The sequence below is a fragment of the Simochromis diagramma genome, unplaced genomic scaffold (assembly GCF_900408965.1).
Source record: "Simochromis diagramma unplaced genomic scaffold, fSimDia1.1 OVJJ01000355.1, whole genome shotgun sequence".
Lineage (NCBI taxonomy): Eukaryota > Metazoa > Chordata > Actinopteri > Cichliformes > Cichlidae > Simochromis > Simochromis diagramma.
The window spans coordinates 159,552-181,158 of record NW_024387174.1 but is presented as its reverse complement, the minus strand read 5'-3'; the positions used below and the strand labels follow the sequence as shown (position 1 = coordinate 181,158).

At 38.6% G+C, this 21,607-nt stretch overlaps 3 protein-coding genes across 3 annotated transcripts; all 3 read right to left on the bottom strand.

Annotated features, from left to right (window-relative positions):
• Positions 1-851: 851 nt before the first annotated feature.
• On the bottom strand, positions 852-18,661 carry LOC120744887 (tripartite motif-containing protein 16-like). The gene is made up of 2 exons (XM_040049478.1): positions 18,644-18,661; positions 852-2,738 (listed from the first exon to the last, which is right to left on the bottom strand). The coding sequence occupies exon 2, from the start codon at positions 2,621-2,623 to the stop codon at positions 977-979; it is 1,647 nt and encodes a 548-aa protein (XP_039905412.1). The 5' UTR covers positions 2,624-2,738; positions 18,644-18,661; the 3' UTR covers positions 852-976.
• Positions 12,828-14,919, bottom strand: LOC120744871 (STARD3 N-terminal-like protein). The gene is made up of 5 exons (XM_040049463.1): positions 14,904-14,919; positions 14,274-14,368; positions 14,062-14,139; positions 13,674-13,727; positions 12,828-13,127 (listed from the first exon to the last, which is right to left on the bottom strand). The coding sequence occupies exons 1-5, from the start codon at positions 14,917-14,919 to the stop codon at positions 12,990-12,992; spliced, it is 381 nt and encodes a 126-aa protein (XP_039905397.1). The 3' UTR covers positions 12,828-12,989.
• LOC120744870 (E3 ubiquitin/ISG15 ligase TRIM25-like) lies at positions 16,272-18,667 on the bottom strand. The gene is made up of 2 exons (XM_040049462.1): positions 17,870-18,667; positions 16,272-16,346 (listed from the first exon to the last, which is right to left on the bottom strand). The coding sequence occupies exons 1-2, from the start codon at positions 18,545-18,547 to the stop codon at positions 16,272-16,274; spliced, it is 753 nt and encodes a 250-aa protein (XP_039905396.1). The 5' UTR covers positions 18,548-18,667.
• Positions 18,668-21,607: the final 2,940 nt, after the last annotated feature.

Below are 21,607 nucleotides of genomic sequence, written 5' to 3'. Positions count from 1 at the left end.
GATGGTCAGCAACAAAACTCTGTTCCAACCAATGTCTGATAAGAGATGAGACACAGCAGCTGAGCAAATGATCATTTCATGCTGAAGACATCCTCAGACAGAATTAAACACATACATAAACACAGCCTGGTGCCAATAACACAGCTAATGACACTGCTGTATCACTGGCTTTACTGATTAAAGACCATATCTGAAGGAAATCTTTCAACACAACAGAAAGTGACCTTTTAAACCTGCGACACTGATGCTGCATTCAAGGACCATTACAAACATCTGAAAGGACTTAAGAACATGAAGAAAATGTGATTTGTTTCTCTGTAATGAAGCTGTTTTAGTGAAGAAAGTTGAAAGGTCACAGAGCGACTGCTGAATCTTCTGCTCTAAACATGAACTCTGAACTTTGTGATGCTTCAGGAGGAAAACTGCTTCAGTTATTCTCTCAGATTAGTTTCATATTTTCTGCATCAGATTTGAGTGAGATCCTGGAATGAAGACAGAAGAAAAGACTTTGTTCAAAGTTTGATTTATAGTCAAACCTTCCAGTTTATTCACACAATAAAACATCAACACAATATATGAATTCATTCATTAAAATCACAGTTTTTCCTCATTTGTTTGATGATTTTGACAAAAACAAACACAAACACACACACATGGTCTGCCATACTCATGAAGAGAAATGTCGACATTTTTCAATACAAATATTCCAGAAACATTTAGAGGATAGAGAAGTTTACATTTTCATGTGGAGAAATATTTTAGTAAATCAAAATGATGATGAGCAGTGATAGCCTCCATAAACAGTCACAGGAAAGATCTCCTTTAAAAACTCAGAAACATCAAGAGAACAACTAGAAGATGTGGAGGTACCACCCATAATGTTTGACTGACAGCTGATCTCTGTGCAGAAATGATGGAGAGAAAATAAAATGAAACTAAAATACAGATTTAAACCCACAATATGAAAGACTTTAGTCTATTTGAGCTTAATCAACTCAGCTGTGGCTCCAGGGTAAAGAGTCAGTCCAGCATAGAGCGGCTGAGTGAATGTGGTCTGGACTCTGTGGAGGAGAGTCATGGTTTCAGAGACGCTGTAGAAGGACAAAATACCTGCTCTGTGATCCAGGTACACTCCTACTCTGGAGGAACGAGGACCTGAGACACGAGTTTCAATGTTGTTGTACCGAAATGTAAAACTGTTGTTGTTACAATCTAATGACCAAGATTTGTCATTACGTCCAAATACACATTCACTCCCTGTTCTGCTGATATTCTTGTATGCGACTGCTACATAAACTCCTCCCCCTCTCCACTCCACCTCCCAGTAACAACGTCCAGTCAGACTCTCTCTACTCAGGACCTGCCACCTGTTAGTGAATCTGTCTGGATGATCAGAATAAGACTGTTGTTGTTTCATGAATGTTGCTTTTCTGTTCCCCTCTGATAATAACAGCCATGTGTGTGCTGTGTTTGGATCCAGTGTGATTTCACGTGAATATTTTAAGAATCCAGCTCTGGTCTTTGGCTCTGGTGGATCTGACAGTAAAACATCCACTTCAGTGACTGTCAGTGAGATGTTTGTCCATTCCTCTCTCAGAATGTCCTGTAGTTTATCTCTGACCTCTGACACAGCTGCTGTCACATCCTCAAAGTAGCTCAGAGGACGGATATTGATGCTGGATGAGTCTGTAGACTCACTGAGTGCTGACAGTGAGGGGTAGTTGTGTAGAAACTGGATGTGATCCTCTGTGTGTGAGAGCTGCTTCAGCTCAGCATCTTTCCTCTTCAGCTCAGTGATCTCCTGCTCCAGCTTCTCCTGAAGCTCTTTGACTCGACTCACTTCAGTTTCCTGCTGGGATCTGATCTGCTGCTTCACATCAGAGCTTCTTTTCTGGATGAGATGGATCAGCTCAGTGAAGATCTTCTCACTGTGCTCCACTGTTTGATCAGCAGACTGATTGATGGCCTCCACCTCCTGTTGAAGCAGCTTCACATCTTTCTCTCTGTCCTGGATTCTCTGCTGGATGTTTTGTCGACTCACCTCCAGCTCTCTCTGCCTCTCAGTCCTTTCTGCTGCAGCTGAGACTGTGTCGTGGCCTTTATGATCATCCACAGAGCAGAGATAACAGATACTCTGCTGATCAGTACGGCAGAACATCTTCATCACCTCATCATGACGAGAGCAGATGTTCTCCTGGAGCTTCTTGGAGGGCTCCACCAGCTTGTGTTTCTTTAACTGAGCTGCTACATAATGAGGCTGAAGGTGTTTCTCACAGTAAGATGTCAAACAGAATAAACAGGACTTGAAGGCTTTTATTTTTCTTCCAGTGCAGACATCACAGGCCACATCTTCAGGTCCAGCATAGCAGTGATCAGCAGGAGCAGCTTGGAGTCCAGTCTTCTTCAGCTCCTCCACTAAATCTGCTAACATGGTGTTTTTCTCCAGGACAGGCCTCGCTGTGAAAGTCCTCCGGCACTGAGGGCAGCTGTAGATTTTCTTCTCTTCCTCTTCATCCCAGAAGCTTTTAATACAGTTCATGCAGTAGCTGTGTCCACAGGGAATAGCCACCGGATCCTTCAGTAGATCCAAACAGACTGAACAGCAGAATTTTGTTTGATCCATGATTCATGTGCTGTGCCGTTTCACCGTCTCTCAGTGACTGTCAGACAGTTTCACTTTCTCTGAACAGAAACAACCTCTGTGCTCTGAAGGGAAACAGATCTCTGCTCTTGTTCACCTCCTACAGGAAATGAGGCTCACCAGCAACTGCATTTACACCATGTTGTTTAGACCCATCCTGATACAGACACATCTGTGAAGGGAGGCACTAAAGAAATATTTTTATAGAGCAACCAAGAGCCAATCACATGATGCAGGGTGTGGTATGTTTGGTTACAACATGCAGTAACAAGTCTGACCCAGTTAAAGTTTAATAGTTTATCTTTACTTGGATGTTTGAAATTTCACAGTCAACACTCAGTGAGTTCATTTTATATTTCAAAAAGTTCAGCAAAGTTTAGGATGCTGTGATGAATAAAAATAAATGACACTTTATATTTTGACATTTTCTAATCTTAGTTCATTCTCACACTTACAGAATGATGCATGGGAACAACTGACTCCACTAAATCAAACCTATGTTCAAATGAGATTATGATCATTAAATAGTAACAAATATTTAAATTTAGCAACAACAAATGCAGATCGGTGGTTTTGCATATTACTGGTGCAAACAATTAATTTCTTCATGGTGCAAATATATAGTAGACTCAGGAGTTTAACTCAGTTTTCTTGGCCTTTGTTTATTGTTTCATTTAAAATCTTAATGGGTAAAGATCATCATAATCAAATATGAAATTATATGTACAAATTATATGTTCCATTACACTATTAACAGCACAGATTATACAGCAAACATCAGATTCATGGATGGAGCCAGAGGCTAAATGACTGTTCAGTCCTCTTTAGGAAACGATCTTCATATGACGACAAACACGACAACAATCAGCTGTCAAACTGTACAAGAAGTTCACAGTAATGTAAAAGAAGTTATATCACTTTATTTTTAAACGTACGCACTCAGGGTCAGGACTGAAGACACTGATCGAGAAAATACTCTAAATATAAATATTCACCTAAACATTCAAAATGATTCAATTGCATGAAAAGAAATATGAACTCTCTACAATACTGGCTTCTGATTGGTTGAAAAAGCAGGTGCTGAACTTCAGAAGAGCTAAACCTGCAAAACTGTGTAAACCCAGAGTGGATGCTGCCCTCTGACCTTTCAGAAGTACGATCTTTTTATGAGGACACAGAGGCAGAGTTATTATTCATCACTTTAAAGATGATATTCGTTACATGTTCTTCACTCGTTGTCTAGTAAAGTCCAGAGAATGAGACACATGATTTGAAAACATACAGCTGCATGTTAGAGATCACAGAGTTCTTCAGTCTTATGAGAACTCATGGAGACTAAATGTCAGACACATCAACAGTAAATGTCGTTCCTCCCCCCGTGAGTTTGTGTCCTCAGCACTTGTTTACACAAACATCTGAGGTTTGAACAGTGTGCAAAACCACATGTTACAAAGCTGCTGAGCTACTGAATACTGGAATATTTCATTCAATATCACCATCTGACCAAAGGACAAACACAGAGAGGATTAGAGCGCCAAACTTTGTTTCAAACTGATTCAGATTTTAGAAATTTTTCTGCAAAAAGCAGAATTTCTACCTGGACAAAGAAATCAAAGCAGGAGAAAAACAAGCTTTTTACATTTATTCAAAGGCATTATGTGAATGTACTCTGAGCCACAGCCTCCTAAAGTAAAGACATTTGATCATCTAAACCAGACAGAGTCATGTTTTCAGCAGTGTCTGTATCCTCCATATAGACCATGCCATGGTCCACCTAGGGTGAGCAGGTGTCTGACTTTATGTGGGACTACACAGCGCTCAGTCCTTGTTTCCCTGTGCCACACACACATTGAGCCAATGTCCAGTTTTTTTATTGACTCTAGTTTCTGTCGATCGGTAGGCCCACAAAAAAACCCTGTACAGGAAGTAGATTTCATCTCTCTGATAAAAGGAGTTCTAATCCCTGATCCTATGAGTCTGACCCAGTAGATAATATTGATATGATCATATTTATGCCTTTGTTGTTCCACAAAGGGTTAAAAACATTCACAGGTTGGACTGTGGTTCTCCTTTTAGCGTCTCTGCTGGAATTTGAACTGTGAACCTCTTAGATCCAAACTTCTGAACTGCTCATCTCACAGAGGACAAAAGGGAAGAACCCCGAATCTCTTCTTCACCTCACTTTTATACCTGCTCACCCTTTCTCCCCCCTTCCTTCACTGGACGCCACATCTTCACACTTGGGCCAATCAGGTTGTTGACATTTGATCATCTGATGTGCACCCACACCTCATCTCTCTCTCTCTCTCTGACTTACAAGATTTAACACAAAGTTTAAACTTTAAAATCACTTCATTACATTTTCTTTGTTATTCTTAACACAGAAAATTCACATTCAAAAACTTAACACAGAATAAAACAGAGTAGCCAGTAGTGGGACATGGTTCCAGCAACTCTGATGGTGACGGCCCGTTTGAAGCTGAAGCTCCGGCACATGTGTCAAAAAATCAACACACTGCTTCAGAAACGCTGTGCTGAGGCTTGGTTTGACTGAACAGAGTCACGTGATCAATGACGTCTGAAGCTTCATTCAGCACGTCACTGCTTCAGTACCTGATTCAATGATTTATAAGGAATTGAACCATTGGTGGGATTTGTGCTGTGTTTTGGTGATTTTGTGAGAGCGAATCAGTGTGTGACATAATTATAGACATGGAGCCAGGAAGAGAGGACGCTCTGCCTGTTCCTGAATAAAAACCAGTTCATCAGCATTTCTGCTCCCAGGTCTAAAATGTACATAAGAAATATGATATACATGTAATTATAATGATATAACTTATAGTATATTATATATAAACGTACCAGTCTGCTGGTTAATTACATAATCAGGTGGAGGCAGTGACCTCACAGCACAATACTCACAACTATTATAATATTATGCTTTACATTGTTATATTTAGTGTATTTTTTATTACTAACAAACTACAAGAAGTCACAAGCAACAGGAGAACACACCATGGCACATGTTTACACAAGAACGTTTTATTCATCTAAATTATTTATTATTAAAATCGACATAACAGAATTTTTTTCACGTAAAACAAATACATGTTCAAAGCACCATATCAGCCCGATATCAGACACAACTGTCACGTGACATTAAAGAGAAGCTGTCAGTTCATCTCTGCAGAGTGGGCAATCATAATGAAGCAGTTCATTATAAGCTGTAGATTCAAGCTGCGCTTCATAGTTTTGTCCACCAGATGTCACCAAACAGGACTGTGTTGAAAAGCTTCGAGTAATGAACCGTTTTTCAATCCAAGCTTCAGAAAGCTTCATTTGGACATCAGAGGCCGTCTGATGTTAACTGGCAGCCCTTTATAGACTGCTGCTACTTTACCCTGAAGTCAAACCACTATCTGGGGTTACATACTGAACTAAGCTACACACACATTTTACACACAATCAAGAGAAATCACAGGTAAGACAATCGTATCCAAAATTCTTGTCTGCAAGCAAAATACAAAAACATAAGAACAAGCAAAATATAAGAACGGGTAAATCTGAGGATTATAAACAAACATTCAATAAAACATAACAAACTTTTGTTTGAGTTAAATATCAATATTAAAACCACCCATGTGTGTTTATATGGTTAAGTAGTGAAGACGACCTTCATTATACCCTCACACACACACACACACACACACACACACACACACACACACACACACGCTGTGTGAAGCTTAGAGAAATGAACGTTTTGTGAACCACTTGGCTGGAAGACTCAACTGCTTCTAGGTGCACATGGAGTAAAGACAGGAAAGGCACTCACACGAGCTAGCTGCTTACCCTAACCATCAAAAATGAACGCCTAACCCTGACCCTTACCCTAAACCTAACCATAACCTAATTGTAACCCTGACAATAAAACCAAATTTTTAGTCTCAAAAATGCCTTCAAACATGTGGGGACTGGGATTTTGGTCCTTGTGAGGCCTGTTTGTCCCCACGAGTATAGAAAACTACCAAGTTTTGGTCCTAACGAAGATGTTAATACCAGCTCTGGTAAAAAGCAGCTCTGATATTTAATGCTGAGCATTCAAACTGGGCAAACTTTAAAATGAGATGCCTGACCATCACTCCTGAACCCCAGAAAGTTTACACTCATTTAAAGCCACCTGTTTCATTTGCTGCACAGTTTGAGCTCCAGCAGGTGAAGGACAATTTTTAAACCGTTTTCTGGCGTTTAACCTCTTTCACCAAACTAATAAAAGCGTAATAAAAGCAGCTGTTTAAGCAGTAAGACTTCAGACAGATACCAACAGGTCGACTTGGGCTGTATTTTTATGCATTCATCAAAGATTCAGTAAAAGGACTCGATGTTGCAGTCCCTGACAATGCATTGCTTTAAATGGAGAAAATCTTGAGGGATGGCTGTTATGAGGAAAAGCAGCCCAGAAACTTGACCAGCGGCACACATCGTTGTGTGCCTAAACTTTCGTTCTTTTACCCAAGCTAATCTGCCCTTTTTCCTTGGTTAGATTTAAAGAATTTAAAATTCAAAATAGTTCAACTCAAAGGTTTGAGCAAGTCTAGGCATACCTGTAAAAAGAGAACAGTTGCTCATACGTTTACGTTATACCTGCATTATTGACACAGTATTGTCACTTCATTGTAATCGTCAATACACGGTTATCATGAAACTCATAACAGCCAACAAACAATCGATCAGTCGACCCTTGTTTTTGTTTACAGTTACTGCATTATTATTATTATTATTATTGTTTTACACGTGCTTCCTATTTTGTTCCCCTCAGAGAGTCGCGGTGCATCTTGTGCAGCAATAGGATAAAAAATAAAATTCAAGCTGGAATATTTCAAGATGAGGCGCGTGCTGGAGCTGATGACTGACTGGTGAGCTTTAAGGGTTCAGTGATGTTAAAAAAGATTCTTGTTTTAATTAAAGTGATTATCATGGTTGAACAGGTTAGAGCTCATGTCTGATGCAATAACATGTTTCTGTAATGTTAGAGTGACTTTTGAGGTGATAAAATTAAGGACAGGTGGACAATAATCACACACAAGAAACGTCGTTGGGACAAAAAAAAAAATCGCACCACTTCTCAGTAAATGGAAGGAAAACTTGACGCACGATTCCAGTAGAGAAAGTAGAGTAGAATCAAATTTCAGCACATCATTCCGTTTTCATGTACAGCGAGAACAACTAATACAAATCTCACCCGTGTCCGTCTGTGTCGTGTTAGAGATGCTCGTCCATCCGTTTAACATTTAACAACCAGAACATCTGCTGTTTCAGTTTGTCCATGCAGCGCTGCGGTTTAGCTGCAGGCGGCGCTGTTTCACGTCTCAAACGACACTGGGGGGATGAACTGCTGACACCAGTATTTCTTGATGGCTGGCTTTTTTTCCCTTTTTGATACCACACAAAAAGAAAATGGGAAGTTTTTGTTTAACAGGAGGAAAAGGTGCGTTTATTGGGGACTATTTTTCATGGCGGATTAGTCAACCTGTTACTTTTGGGGCAGCACAGTGATGCATGTGGGAGTGGGTCTGTGTTCATGGTAACAAAGGAACATTTCAGTCGTCTTTGGACAGCGGTGCAGTGCTGTTAGGAGGAAGTTTGTGGCTTTCTGGGTGTCGTACAGCTTAATAAACCTCGTAATGAGGCACACAGGAAGCCTCCTAATCACACACCTGGACCACCTGATGCACTGATAGATATACTGTAATCTTTATAATGAAGCTCAAAGCTTTTTAAGGGGTTCAAAGGTCCAGAAATTCTCACTTCTCATTTTAGCCGCACATAACCAGCCGTGCAGGGTGGTGTCAGTATTTCATCCTCCGGCTTCAGGATTTTACCACATCGAGTCGTTTACCTCACATGTGGTTTTATACATTTCTTATATGTTAGATTTCTGTGGTTTGCAGTTCTTTAGATGTTATTCTGGGTTCTTATGTGACCTGGATGAGTCACTGGTAGCTTCTTGGAAAGTTCACCTCTCCGTTGTTCACTGGAGCCCCAAAGCCTTACAAACATCTGCAGACTAATAGATGCCAATAACTTTGTAATTTTTCTTATAAGTTTTCTTGAGCGTCTTTACATCGTGGTGTGATGTTTGTTTTTCTGAGCTTTTAGCCTGCTTCACTTTGACAGACAGGTTCTGTTTTGAGTGATTTCTGGATTTCTAACGAAATCATCATTATAATAAAACACTTTTTTTACTTACTTGGGTTATTTTTTATCTAATATTAAAATTAGTTTGATCTTAAAATACAGGCCAAATTAAAGAGAAATGGAAACTAGAACTAAATATTATTATCACTGATAATGTATGGGAAGATGTGTAAAACAAGGGAACAAGTAGTCAATTATGGAGAGTTTGACTGGAAATTTAAAATTTACAATTTTTTAATACACCTCTTGTTATCTCCTCATATTGTAAGGAACCCAATGCAGAACTATGTTGGAGAAAATGTGGGGGAATAGGAGACGATTCACATATATTTTGGGACTGTCCAATAATTCAAGGTTTCTGGATAAGAATCAAAGAAGAAACAGAGAAAATCCTACAAGTAAATCCTGCACTGAACCCACCATATTTCTCTTGGGAGTTATACCTAGAGAGAGGTACACCATAGATGAAAAATATATACTGATAGCTAAGAAAAGGATAACTGTGAAATGGAAACAAACAAACTCACCATCCATAACTCAATGGAAACAGAGACTGAAAAGAGTTCATACAATGGAAAGAATGACAGCAAGCCTGCAACTGAAGGTGGAGATCTTCCACCAGAGATGGATGTGTGGCCAGATACTTGGGTGAATGAACACGAACTTTGGAACATTGTAATATAAAGCTATAAATCTCCCCTACGACATATCATTATATTAATCGTGGTCTGTTTTTTTTCCTCTTTCTCTCTTAAATGGTCTTATGTCAGAGAATGTTAATATGTTGCTTGTTTGTTTGGTTATTGCAACAAAAATTACTAAATAAAAAGTCCCCCCCCCCAAAAAAAATTAGTTTGATCTTATTTAATGAATAAAAACTACATTAAATTAAACAAAGGTTGAGCTGTATTTATGGATGCAGCATGCTTAGCAACAAAAAACAAACTAAAATTTAATCTAATCTAAACCCAAACTGAGATAAAAATAAAACATTTCAAGACTTTGAACTTGGAAAACTAAACTAAAAATAGGGGGTAAATCTTTATTTTTAGTGATCTCTCTGCTGATTTTCATAAATGTTCCCTCTGACATTTGGCCTCCATATAACAATAATAATTTAAAAGCCTAAAAGTAACTGAAACTACTAAAAACTACACTGAAAGAAGAAAATTCACTCTGGAGACTAACTGACACTAAACTGACCTTAAAAAGTCAAAATGGAATGAAAAATAAAAACTAGAAAATTCAAAACTAATAACTCTAGTAAAAGCTCACCTCCATCTTTTATCTACAGTCCATGTATTCAGTAGCATGTCTTCTTTAAAAATAAGGCTTAATCTTTATTTAATTCAATAAATGTAATTAATATATTACACACAATTAAAATAAAAGTCCCCCTTTCAGTCTGTTCACCTTAATTAAGACTAGTAATTAGGTTTAAGAAAAAAATAGAGATGAAAAAGGAATATTTTTTTAATAAACAGCTGAAACAAACTGATATTTTCACATTTTATTTATTCATAAGGCTAATTTATGTCCAAGTTCTTATTCTGTTGATCTCTTTAAGGTCGACGTTTGACATAAACAATTAAACAAAACCACATAACCTTTAACATTTTAATGATTCTGTTATACAGACGGGCTTTTCTTTAAAAAGAAAAAAAAGAATAAACATCCACTGAGCTTGCAAAGCATGCATGAAGATATGTACATTTGCATTAGAACGTTTCCCCGCCCGTCACAGCAGCTTTCGAGAGCAGCGTCCCTTCTGTTCAGTGCACTAAACCCAAATCTCCGAGTGTACATGCTGCACGTTTATGGCTCGTTTTCTTTAACACACAATCCTTCACTCTCGTTTCAAAACAAACAGTATCGTTCACATCTCTATATGTTACCTTAATATTCTTTCATGCACATTTTTAAGACATTGAAGTAATCATAAACATCTCTAAGAGTTTGACTTTCTCTTCCTGCTACAGTCTGGTCTGCAGGCTCAATACTGGCTGAACAATCCTTTCTGTGGCATCCATGAGCTTATTTTCCTTTGCAGTGACTCAACCGAAGCACAAGAAAATGATCACAGAATTATAAGTAAACATTATGCTGGAAATAAGACATTAACACTCTGTTTTTTAATTGAAAGTGTAAATATATATTTTTTAAGTTTTAAAATGAATGTAATGCTTTGAATGATGGATGGATACTGATAAGGATGTAATGATTTATTTCTGATAAATCTCTTGTAAGGTCTCGAGTTCCTTAAAGGTGGAGAAACAAAACTCATACAGTAACCAGAGTTCATGACACTGAAACTTTTAAGTGGCACTTTCCCGGTCGCGGTGTACGTGCAGAAGGCTGATATCAGAACGTGAGCTGCATTTGTGGATATGAACAAATACAAACTAAAATGGCTGAAGGTGTAAGGCAGAAGTTTTCCCCTCAGTAGCACAACGCTGGAGGACCCAAAAATCCCTCCATGTTCAGGATCGGAGATCCTGTGGAGAAAAAAACAGCACATCAGACTAATACTGTGGATACGAATCCTGACTGACGTCGGTCATTACGTATTCTTACCTGTTAAGTCACTTGTGTAATGAGCCCTTTTTCAGGTTCGTGTTTATCATCCAGCTCCTCGTCAGAGTCTGAACACGAAAGGGAAATCGGTCAGCGTTTTTATAGAAACACCACAGAAAATGTAGGATGATAAAAGAACGGCGGAGCCAGGATTTTAACTGCCAACCTTCAGATTAGAAGACGACCCCTCTGAACCCGGACGGCTCAGGTATTCATGCCAACTAAATGTATTATCCTTAAAGACATTAATGGCATCTACAACTGCTTAATAGCAGATGATGCCCTGAGCTCTTATTTTGAAAATCCAGCCACTGATAACCAGCCTGACAATTCCCGTCTTGTCAGGTTTCATCATTTTTAAATTGTCTTGTTTATTGACCTGTGTGAAACATCTGAGGCGCGCTTGTCTTAATCGTCTGCAGGAGGCTGCAGGTTCAAAGCAGCTGCAGGAGGCTGGTGTGAGAATAAACCTTCACTTTTAATTCTTCACATTTTACAGAAACGGGAATTATTTTTGTATTTTGTGTTATCGACTGCAGCTCTGCTTCTGCTCTGGAGAGTGTCTGTGTCTGCAAAGGATGGGCCCACCCATTGTAGGGAAGGCTCACTGCAGAGGCAGCTGAGTAATTGAATTATTTTCTAAGCAATAAGATGTCTGCAGATGAAAAAGCTCCTTTCACTGTGCAGTGAAACAAATACTGAAGGAGCTACGCCACTCATTGCTGGGTGTGAAGTGCAAAGCTGGAAATCTAAAAACTCTAATAATAATAATAATAATGACAATAACATGAACTGTATATCTTCATATTTTGTGTCTGTGCGCTCATTTAAATGGGGATGAAGAGTCAGAATCATCAGACTGAGCAGTCTGAAGGAGCGACAGCTGAAGCGAGTGTGTCGGGTGTGTTTGGGTTTGTCTGATGTCAGTGGGAGGAAACAGACCTGCCAAAGACTCTGGCGGAGAGTAGAACTGCCCATCAGATAAAGGACCTGGACCCAGGAGAGGAGCCCTACTTGTATCTATGATGGACTGATGTCCTGAAACACAGAAGGATGAAGGAAGCAGGAATAACTGCATCAGCAGGACATCAATGAGGTTAGAATAACATAACAGTGGTGAAATAACTTTCATTTATCAATTGAGTAAACACATTTGCAGATTTTGTTCATAGCATATAATTATTAATAATTACCTGTGAAATAGCAACAGGAAGCTGATGCATTACACTTTTTACTCTAACAGTATAATAAATAATTATAATATTAACTTCTTATCCCATGATCTTTTATTTTAAATAAAACTACTGAATAAAATTACTCAGTATGTAGCTTTGAATGTTCACCAGCAGGTGGAAGTGTTTCACCAGAGCGCCTGCTGCTGTTCTTTATCGTTTTCTTGTTTCTTTTTCATTCTCCACTCAGAGGCTCTTGAGTCATAGTACTTGTTTTTTCACATTCTTTTGCTAACTTAAAGGAAGGTTTTAAAAGGAGCCTGTAAGGTAAACGATCTGTTGACAGAGATCACAGCAGTGACAGCAGCAGTACTGCAACAGTAATGAAGGTGCCTTTTTTATTATTAGCTCAATTGAGACTCACTGTTTTTGTCTTCGATCTCCTGAGGCAGGACCTTGAAGTCGAGCAGCCACGTTTCTATCCAGGCCAGAACGAAGGAGATGATGGGCAGCAGGTACCCAAAGGCCCCCTGACTCAGCAGCTACACAAGAAACACACACGTCCCAATATGAATACGTAATTCTACACAAAGCATACAAAATCTGACCATTTAAAATTTAGAAGCTGCAAAAACAAATATTTATTATTGTTAAGCAGCAGCAATTACAGGTTTTCCTGTACAGGAAGTTTGCTTCACTTCCTTAAATCCTCATACATGTTTGCATCGCCATCGGGGAATATGGAGCAAAGACTGCAGAGGAAAATTAACTCCAACAACAAACTGTCCTCTAAGAGGTTTTTGTGTGTGGACATTGACACCAATACTAAAATAAATAAAGATATTATTAGAAGTAAAAAACTAAAGTCAGTGCAACATTTTTGTTACAAACAATGAAAATATTAGATGTTGTCAGGTTTCTTAGATCAAAGCTTTAAGTACCACCCTGTTTTCTGAGGTGCTGTTAAGGTGTTTGTGTGTGTGTGTGTGTGTGTGTGTGTGTGTGTGTGTGTGTGTGTGTGTGTGTGTGTGTGTGTGTGTGTACACCCAGGAGTGCAGACAGTTAGGAATTGTAAAGCTTTTTCTTGCCTTCGACAAAATGACTTTAGCAATCAGGAAAGCACAGCTGACTGCAGTGGTGATCTGCACAAAGACAGAAAACATCAGAAATGCTCATGCTGTTATTTTTGCTAATATTTTAAACAGAACCCCTTTTACCTGAAAACATCCTCATGTTAATGGTCTTTAACTCTCTAAATATACTGAATATAATGAAGTGAAATGGAAAATCACAGAATCAGCCTGTAACAAACACTGATGCCCCCTGATGACATATTTAATGCACAGAAACAAGAATTAGTGCATCCTCCTGCCAGACACTTCACTGTGCACCCAACAATGTGAGCTCTTGCTGGGCAGCGCCCTCTGCTGGCGCAATTACAGAAACACTGTTGTGGCGTACAGCCTTAAAACCTACCGCGATGGCCCACCAGTGACGAAGCTTGCAGACAGCGTAGGCCAGGATGAGGACGGCAAACCTGAAAACTGCCAGCAGCTGAGGGAGGGGAGGAAGGTGGCACAGAAGGAGGAGGGAAACAAAAAGGAAGGAAAAAATAGTGAAAAAAAAGAAACCCCACATAAAATAAATGATATAAAGTTGATCATTTAAAGCAAAAGAAAGAACCTTACAAAGATGTCGAAGAAGGAGGCGTGGTAGTCGTAGTGCAGGACTTCTTGTTCCAGCCGATTCTGAATGCCGCCGTTCACCTGACAAACACAAACAGCTCATCATGACAAATACTCTGAATGTTAAAGTTAACCCTGACACAACTGAGGCTAAAATGACCTGAGTGAGGCAGTTATATTCTTTGTTACTAGAGGAATATTTTATGTAAGTTTATTCCATCTAAAATAATAATCATAAGTTTTAATACAACACAAAAACATGAGAAGTTGTAGGATTCAAATAAACATTTGGGGTTAGGGCTGTGCGATGACCAAAATCTCATATCCTCATGTAACACATTTCTCATCCTGATAACGATGTACATGACAAAAAAGGGCTTTTTATGTAAACTCTGTGAATCCAGAGTGAATGATGAAGAACAAACCATAACGAGGGGCAGGGCTACTACACTGCATTGTGTCCATCAGGTAAAAAAAAAAGAAATCTGTTGGCTAATCTACACCATATCAATAACAGCTTCCTTAAGGTTTTAAAATGCACTGCAGCTGCATTTTAAAACACATCTACAAGCAATGCCAAAGAAACACACAGGTATGAGTACAGAGGTACTATGAAGGTAGCTCACTTCTTACTGGAGTATATCACCATAGTGACTTAAACTGTAGAGCAAACCTGCTTCAGAGCAGGTTGTGTTTGAGATTACGGATCAACAAGTATGAAATCACCACTTAGCTACCAATCAGTTCTCTGGAAAACTGCTTTACAACAAGTACCTGAAAGATCCCTTTGGACTGCTGTGCCATGGATGGTGGGAGGATCTTTCTATTGATGAGCATCAGTAGTCTAATCAGTTTAGATTCTTAAATTCAACTTCATTCTTTGACTTTTCCCATTTGTCTGCAGAACAATTTCACAACATTTTGAATTCCTCTGTAAACGTTAATCTCGTTTTTTCTTTTGTCTGCAACGCTTGTCCCTAGCATGTCCTCGTCCATGAAAGCATTTAATCTTATCTGAGCAATTCCTCTTGGTCTCCTGTATCGCTGCTCATCATTCGACATGCTTTTCCCAGTATATCCACGCCCATTTTTGTATTTATGCTTGTATTTTCTCCCAGACTGGTAAACATCAACAGAGCTCAGCAAAAGAACTTTTAGTTCCTATTTCAACTTTATTAATACGAGTGTTTAACCTTTTCATGTTTATAGTTTTATCTTTCTTTGTAAAGTCAGCTGTTCTGCTGCTCTGTATGTGATTGGTCAGATGCCCCCAACGCCACCCCTTTCATGTAAACAGGCTAGTAGCTAAAATGGGAAACCCTGGTTTACCTTATAGAGTTGATAACTAGCGTCATGTGATCACTTAGTCTGATTGACAGTGTTGGGATAAGTTAATCAAGATAACAGAAAGATTTCTTCAGTATGATGAACAATGAATTTAACTCCTAAATGTGACTTCCTAACACAGAATGTGATGACGTCATACGCTTTGTACTTTGATGTGTGGTGATTGGAAGTGTCTGTGTGGTGCAGCCTGGACAGACCAGACCAGCTGCACCACACAGACACTTCAAGAGAATGATTGTTATGAAACTTTCATACAAATTGAGGGGAAAATGGAGAGTTGTTGCCTATGAACTGCAGGAACAAAATGGTCACAGAGCAGTGTTCACTGATCTGGTTGCCTTCATAATAAAACAGGTGAAAGTAGCATAAGATCCAGTGTTTGGCAACATCCAAGACTCACAATCTGGAAGCAGCTTTAAAGTTTCAAGTTCCACCAAGCAAAGAAAAAAGGGAAGTAGTTTTGCCACTAATGTCAGTACGGTTCCAGGAGTCAAAACTCAATCAACTGGAAGCAGAACAAATTCCACTGTTCTGCATAGTTGTTTGTTTTGTTCACACAGCAATCATTTACTAGAGAATTGTAAGCAGTTTAAAGCTAAAATGCATCGAGATAAGTTGACTTTTATCAAGGAAAGGGGAATTTGTTTTGGTTGTTTAAAAGTTGGTCACATAAGCAAAGACTGTAGGAGTCGTTTGAGACACAGCAGCTGAGCAAATGATCATTTCATGCTGAAGACATCCTCAGACAGAATTAAACACATACATAAACACAGCCTGGTGCCAATAACACAGCTAATGACACTGCTGTATCACTGGCTTTACTGATTAAAGACCATATCTGAAGGAAATCTTTCAACACAACAGAAAGTGACCTTTTAAACCTGCGACACTGATGCTGCATTCAAGGACCATTACAAACATTTGAAAGGACTTAAGAACATGAAGAAAATGTGACTTGTTTCTCTGTAATGAAGCTGTTTTAGTGAAGAAAGTTGAAAGGTCACAGAGCGACTGCTGAATCTTCTGCTCTAAACATGAACTCTGAACTTTGTGATGCTTCAGGAGGAAAACTGCTTCAGTTATTCTCTCAGATTAGTTTCATATTTTCTGCATCAGATTTGAGTGAGATCCTGGAATGAAGACAGAAGAAAAGACTTTGTTCAAAGTTTGATTTATAGTCAAACCTTCCAGTTTATTCACACAATAAAACATCAACACAATATATGAATTCATTCATTAAAATCACAGTTTTTCCTCATTTGTTTGATGATTTTGACAAAAACAAACACAAACACACACACATGGTCTGCCATACTCATGAAGAGAAATGTCGACATTGTTCAATACAAATATTCCAGAAACATTTAGAGGATAGAGAAGTTTACATTTTCATGTGGAGAAATATTTTAGTAAATCAAAATGATGATGAGCAGTGATAGCCTCCATAAACAGTCACAGGAAAGATCTCCTTTAAAAACTCAGAAACATCAAGAGAACAACTAGAAGATGTGGAGGTACCACCCATAATGTTTGACTGACAGCTGATCTCTGTGCAGAAATGATGGAGAGAAAATAAAATGAAACTAAAAAACAGATTTAAACCCACAATATGAAAGACTTCAATCTATTTGAGCTTAATCAACTCAGCAGTGTCTCCATAATTATAGTAAACCAACAGACCAGCATAGAGCGGCTGAGTGAATGTGGTCTGGACTCTGTGGAGGAGAGTCATGGTTTCAGAGACGCTGTAGAAGGACAAAATACCTGCTGTTGTTGTTACAATTTAATACCCAAGATTTGTCATTATGTCCAAATTTACATTTAATCCCTTTTCTGCTGATATTCTTGTATGCGACTGCTACAAAAACTTCTTTCCCTTTCCTCTCCACTTCAAAGTAACAACGTGCAGTCAGACTCTCTCTACTCAGAACCTGAAACCACCAATTGAATCTGTCTGGATGATCAGAATAAGACTGTTGTTCTTCCATTACTGTTGCTTTTCTGTTCCCCTCTGATAATAACAGCTCTTTGTTTGCTGTGTTTGGATCCAGTGTGATTTCACATGAATATTTTAAGAATCCAGCTCTGGTCTTTGGCTCTGGTGGATCTGACAGTAAAACATCCACTTCAGTTTCCTGCTGGGATCTGATCTGCTGCTTCACATCAGAGCTTCTTTTCTGGATGAGATGGATCAGCTCAGTGAAGATCTTCTCACTGTGCTCCACTGTTTGATCAGCAGACTGATTGATGGCCTCCACCTCCTGTTGAAGCAGCTTCACATCTTTCTCTCTGTCCTGGATTCTCTGCTGGATGTTTTGTCGACTCACCTCCAGCTCTCTCTGCCTCTCAGTCCTTTCTGCTGCAGCTGAGACTGTGTCGTGGCCTTTATGTTCATCCACAGAGCAGAGATAACAGATACTCTGCTGATCAGTACGGCAGAACATCTTCATCACCTCATCATGACGAGAGCAGATGTTCTCCTGGAGCTTCTTGGAGGGCTCCACCAGCTTGTGTTTCTTTAACTGAGCTGCTACATAATGAGTCTGAAGGTGTTTCTCACAGTAAGATGTCAAACAGACTAAACAGGACTTGAAGGCTTTCATTTTTCTTCCAGTGCAGACATCACAGGCCACATCTTCAGGTCCAGCATAGCAGTGATCAGCAGGAGCAGCTTGGAGTCCAGTCTTCTTCAGCTCCTCCACTAAATCTGCTAACATGGTGTTTTTCATCAGGACAGGCCTCGCTGTGAAAGTCTGTCTGCACTGAGGGCAGCTGTAGATTTTCTTCTTTTCCTCTTCATCCCAGAAGCTTTTAATACAGTTCATGCAGTAGCTGTGTCCACAGGGAATAGTCACCGGATCCTTCAGTAGATCCAAACAGACTGAACAGCAGATTTTTGTTTGATCCATTTGATTCATGTGCTGTGCCATTTCACCGTCTCTCAGTGACTGTCAGACAGTTTGACTTCCTCTGAACAGAAACTACCTCTGTGCTCTGAAGGGAAACAGATCTCTGCTCTTGTTCACCTTTAGACCCATCCTGATACAGACACATCTGTGAAGGGAGATATATTCTTACAGAGTGACCAAGAGCCAATCACATGATGCAGGGTGTGGTATGTGTGATTACATCATGCAGTAACAAGTCTGACCCAGTTAAAGTTTAATAGTTTATCTTTACTTGGTGCTTTGAAATGTGACAGTCAACACTCAGTGATTTCATTCTATTTTTCAAAAAGTTCAGCAAAGTTTAGGATGCTGTGATGAATAAAAATAAATCAAACTTTATATTTTGACATTTTCTAATCTTAGTTCATTCTCACACTTACAGAATGATGCATGGGAACAACTGACTCCACTAAATCAAACCTATGTTCAAATGAGATTATGATCATTAAATAGTAACAAATATTTAAATTTAGCAACAACAAATGCAGATCGGTCCACAGTGTTTACAAAAACAAACAAACAAACAAACAAACAAACATTATTTTGTAGTTTTTCCTGTGTACACAGTCACAGTGGAGTTTAAATGCAAACTTTCCAGTTTAATTCAAGGTTTTAGTAAAATTTTGCCTGAACTGTTTAGTAATTTTTCACAAAGTGTCCATGTCAGTAATTCATTCAAATGTATTTTGGTCTTAAACTGATCCAGTAAATGTAACTTTTTCTCACCTACTTAATCGAGTATTTTAGTTGTTTAACTGTCATTATAACTAAACTGAACATCCAAAGCTTTTCTCACTGCAGTTTTGTTGTGCAGTTATAGCAGCACTTTGAATCATCCACAGTTTTATAGAACTGTCTGTTGAATTGTTGTTTTGTTTGGTGCGATGGTTCATTTATTTAAATATTGATGATAATTTGATATATTTGATTATTTATTACTGGTGCAAACAATTCATTTCTTCATGGTGCAAATATATAGTAGACTCAGGAGTTTAACTCAGTTTTCTTGGCCTTTGTTTATCGTTTCATTTAAAATCTTAATGGGTAAATCAGAATCAGAATACTTCATTAATCCCAAAGAAAATTAGGGTTACAGCAGGCAGCACGCTAATGGCGCATGCGCACTTACAAAGAAACCTTCTGACCAACTTTACACAAACATCACATTGGGGAGACATGTCAGAAAGGTAGGCTGATAGGAAAAAAACAACAAAAATACATAACATGAGGTGAGAGGAGGAGAAAAAAAAACTCCACTCAGACTGAGCTCCTAGTGGGAGAACAGTTTGATAACAGAAAAAACACCTCAGCACAAAAAGCACATGACTATCAATACACCATAGAAACACAAGATAAGCAACAGGGGCGGGTAAAGGGTAAGAGAGAGCCGGTGTAGACAGCGCATCCGATCCTGCAGCATGTCTGCGCTGGTCCAGTCGACTGCCATCTGCCCCGGTAGGGCACAAGCATCGAAGGCGTTTGGAAACGGAGGGGGGATCAGTGTGTGCATATCAGTGTAAGTGTGTGTGTGTGTGTGTGTGTGTGTGTGTGTGTGTGTGTGTGTGTGTCCAGAGTTCAGCTGAGACAGTGTCCTTCGCCCTGCTAGGCTAAGTAAACAGTCTTCCAGCCAACCCAAGTGGCCTTGCATGGAATGGGGGGAAAAGTCTTTTTTTGTTTCACACAGCAGTAATGCATTCCCACACACAACCTTCCTTTCAATTAAAGTAACACTGTTTCCATGCATGAAAAGGAGCAGGAAGAAGAATAAATTCTTATTGATACCTGCCCCCTATCTGTGGTAATACAAGTAGGCAACCAAAATTACACTATGACAATTTTCTGCACATAACAAAACAAAGCAAACAGAACAATATACTCAACAATGAGCAATACCACTAAATATCAAACTAAAAGATCATTTTTCTACAATTAAATTCTATTCTTTTCAACTTCTTCATATTGGTTTATCATTTTATTCTTATAGCAGATTTTAAATTGAGAAACATTTATACAACACTTAAGATGATCACTGAGAGAATTCCAGTTTCTTATGCCTATGACTGTTGGACACATTTGCCTTTGTGTGGTTCGAGCAAACCGGTGCTTAAAATAAAACTTCCTTCTGCCGTCCCCATTTTCTGAACACAATACAAATAAACTTTGTAACTTAAGAGGTAGTGTTTTATTTTTCGCCCTAAACATAATAGTTAGTCTGTAATTTCACTATGTCTTCTAGTTTTAACAATTTCGATTTTATAAACAAATTATTAGTGTGTTCTCTATATTTAACATTATGCATAATTCGAAGCGCTCTCTTCTGTAATAAATATAATGGTTTCATATTAGTCACGTATGTATTCCCCCATACTTCAACACAATAGCTCAGATAGGGTAGAAACAATGAAAAATATAATATTCTCATTGTCTTGTAATCTAATATATGTCTAACATTACCCAGGATATAAATACTTTTAGCCAACTTTTTTTTAACATGTTCAATATGTGATTTCCATGTTAACTTGTCATCCACTATTACACCCAGAAAACAGAATTATGTCACTCTTTCAATTAATACTCCGTCTATAGATAATACTATCTCTTCCTCCTTTACACGGTTTCCGAATATCATAAACTTTGTTTTTTCCAAATTCAGTGATAACTCATTTACATCAAACCATTTTTTCATTTTTTTCATTTCAATAACCATAATTTTAGCCAATTCTTTCAAGTTCTCTCCGGAACAATAAAAATTTGTATCGTCTGCAAACAAAACAAAATTCAACATTTTTGACACATCACAAATGTCATTTATATATAAATTAAAAAGTTTTGGTCCTAAAACAGAACCTTGAGGGACCCCACATTCTATTTTCATTCTATCAGATGAATTGCCTAAACACTGCACATACTGAAACCTATTATGTAAATAGCTGCTTAACCAGTTCAATACTATTCCTCTCACACCATAAGTTCTTAACTTAGAAATCAAGATGGAGTGTTGCAGCGTGTCAAAAGCTTTTCTTAAATCAATGAATAGTATAT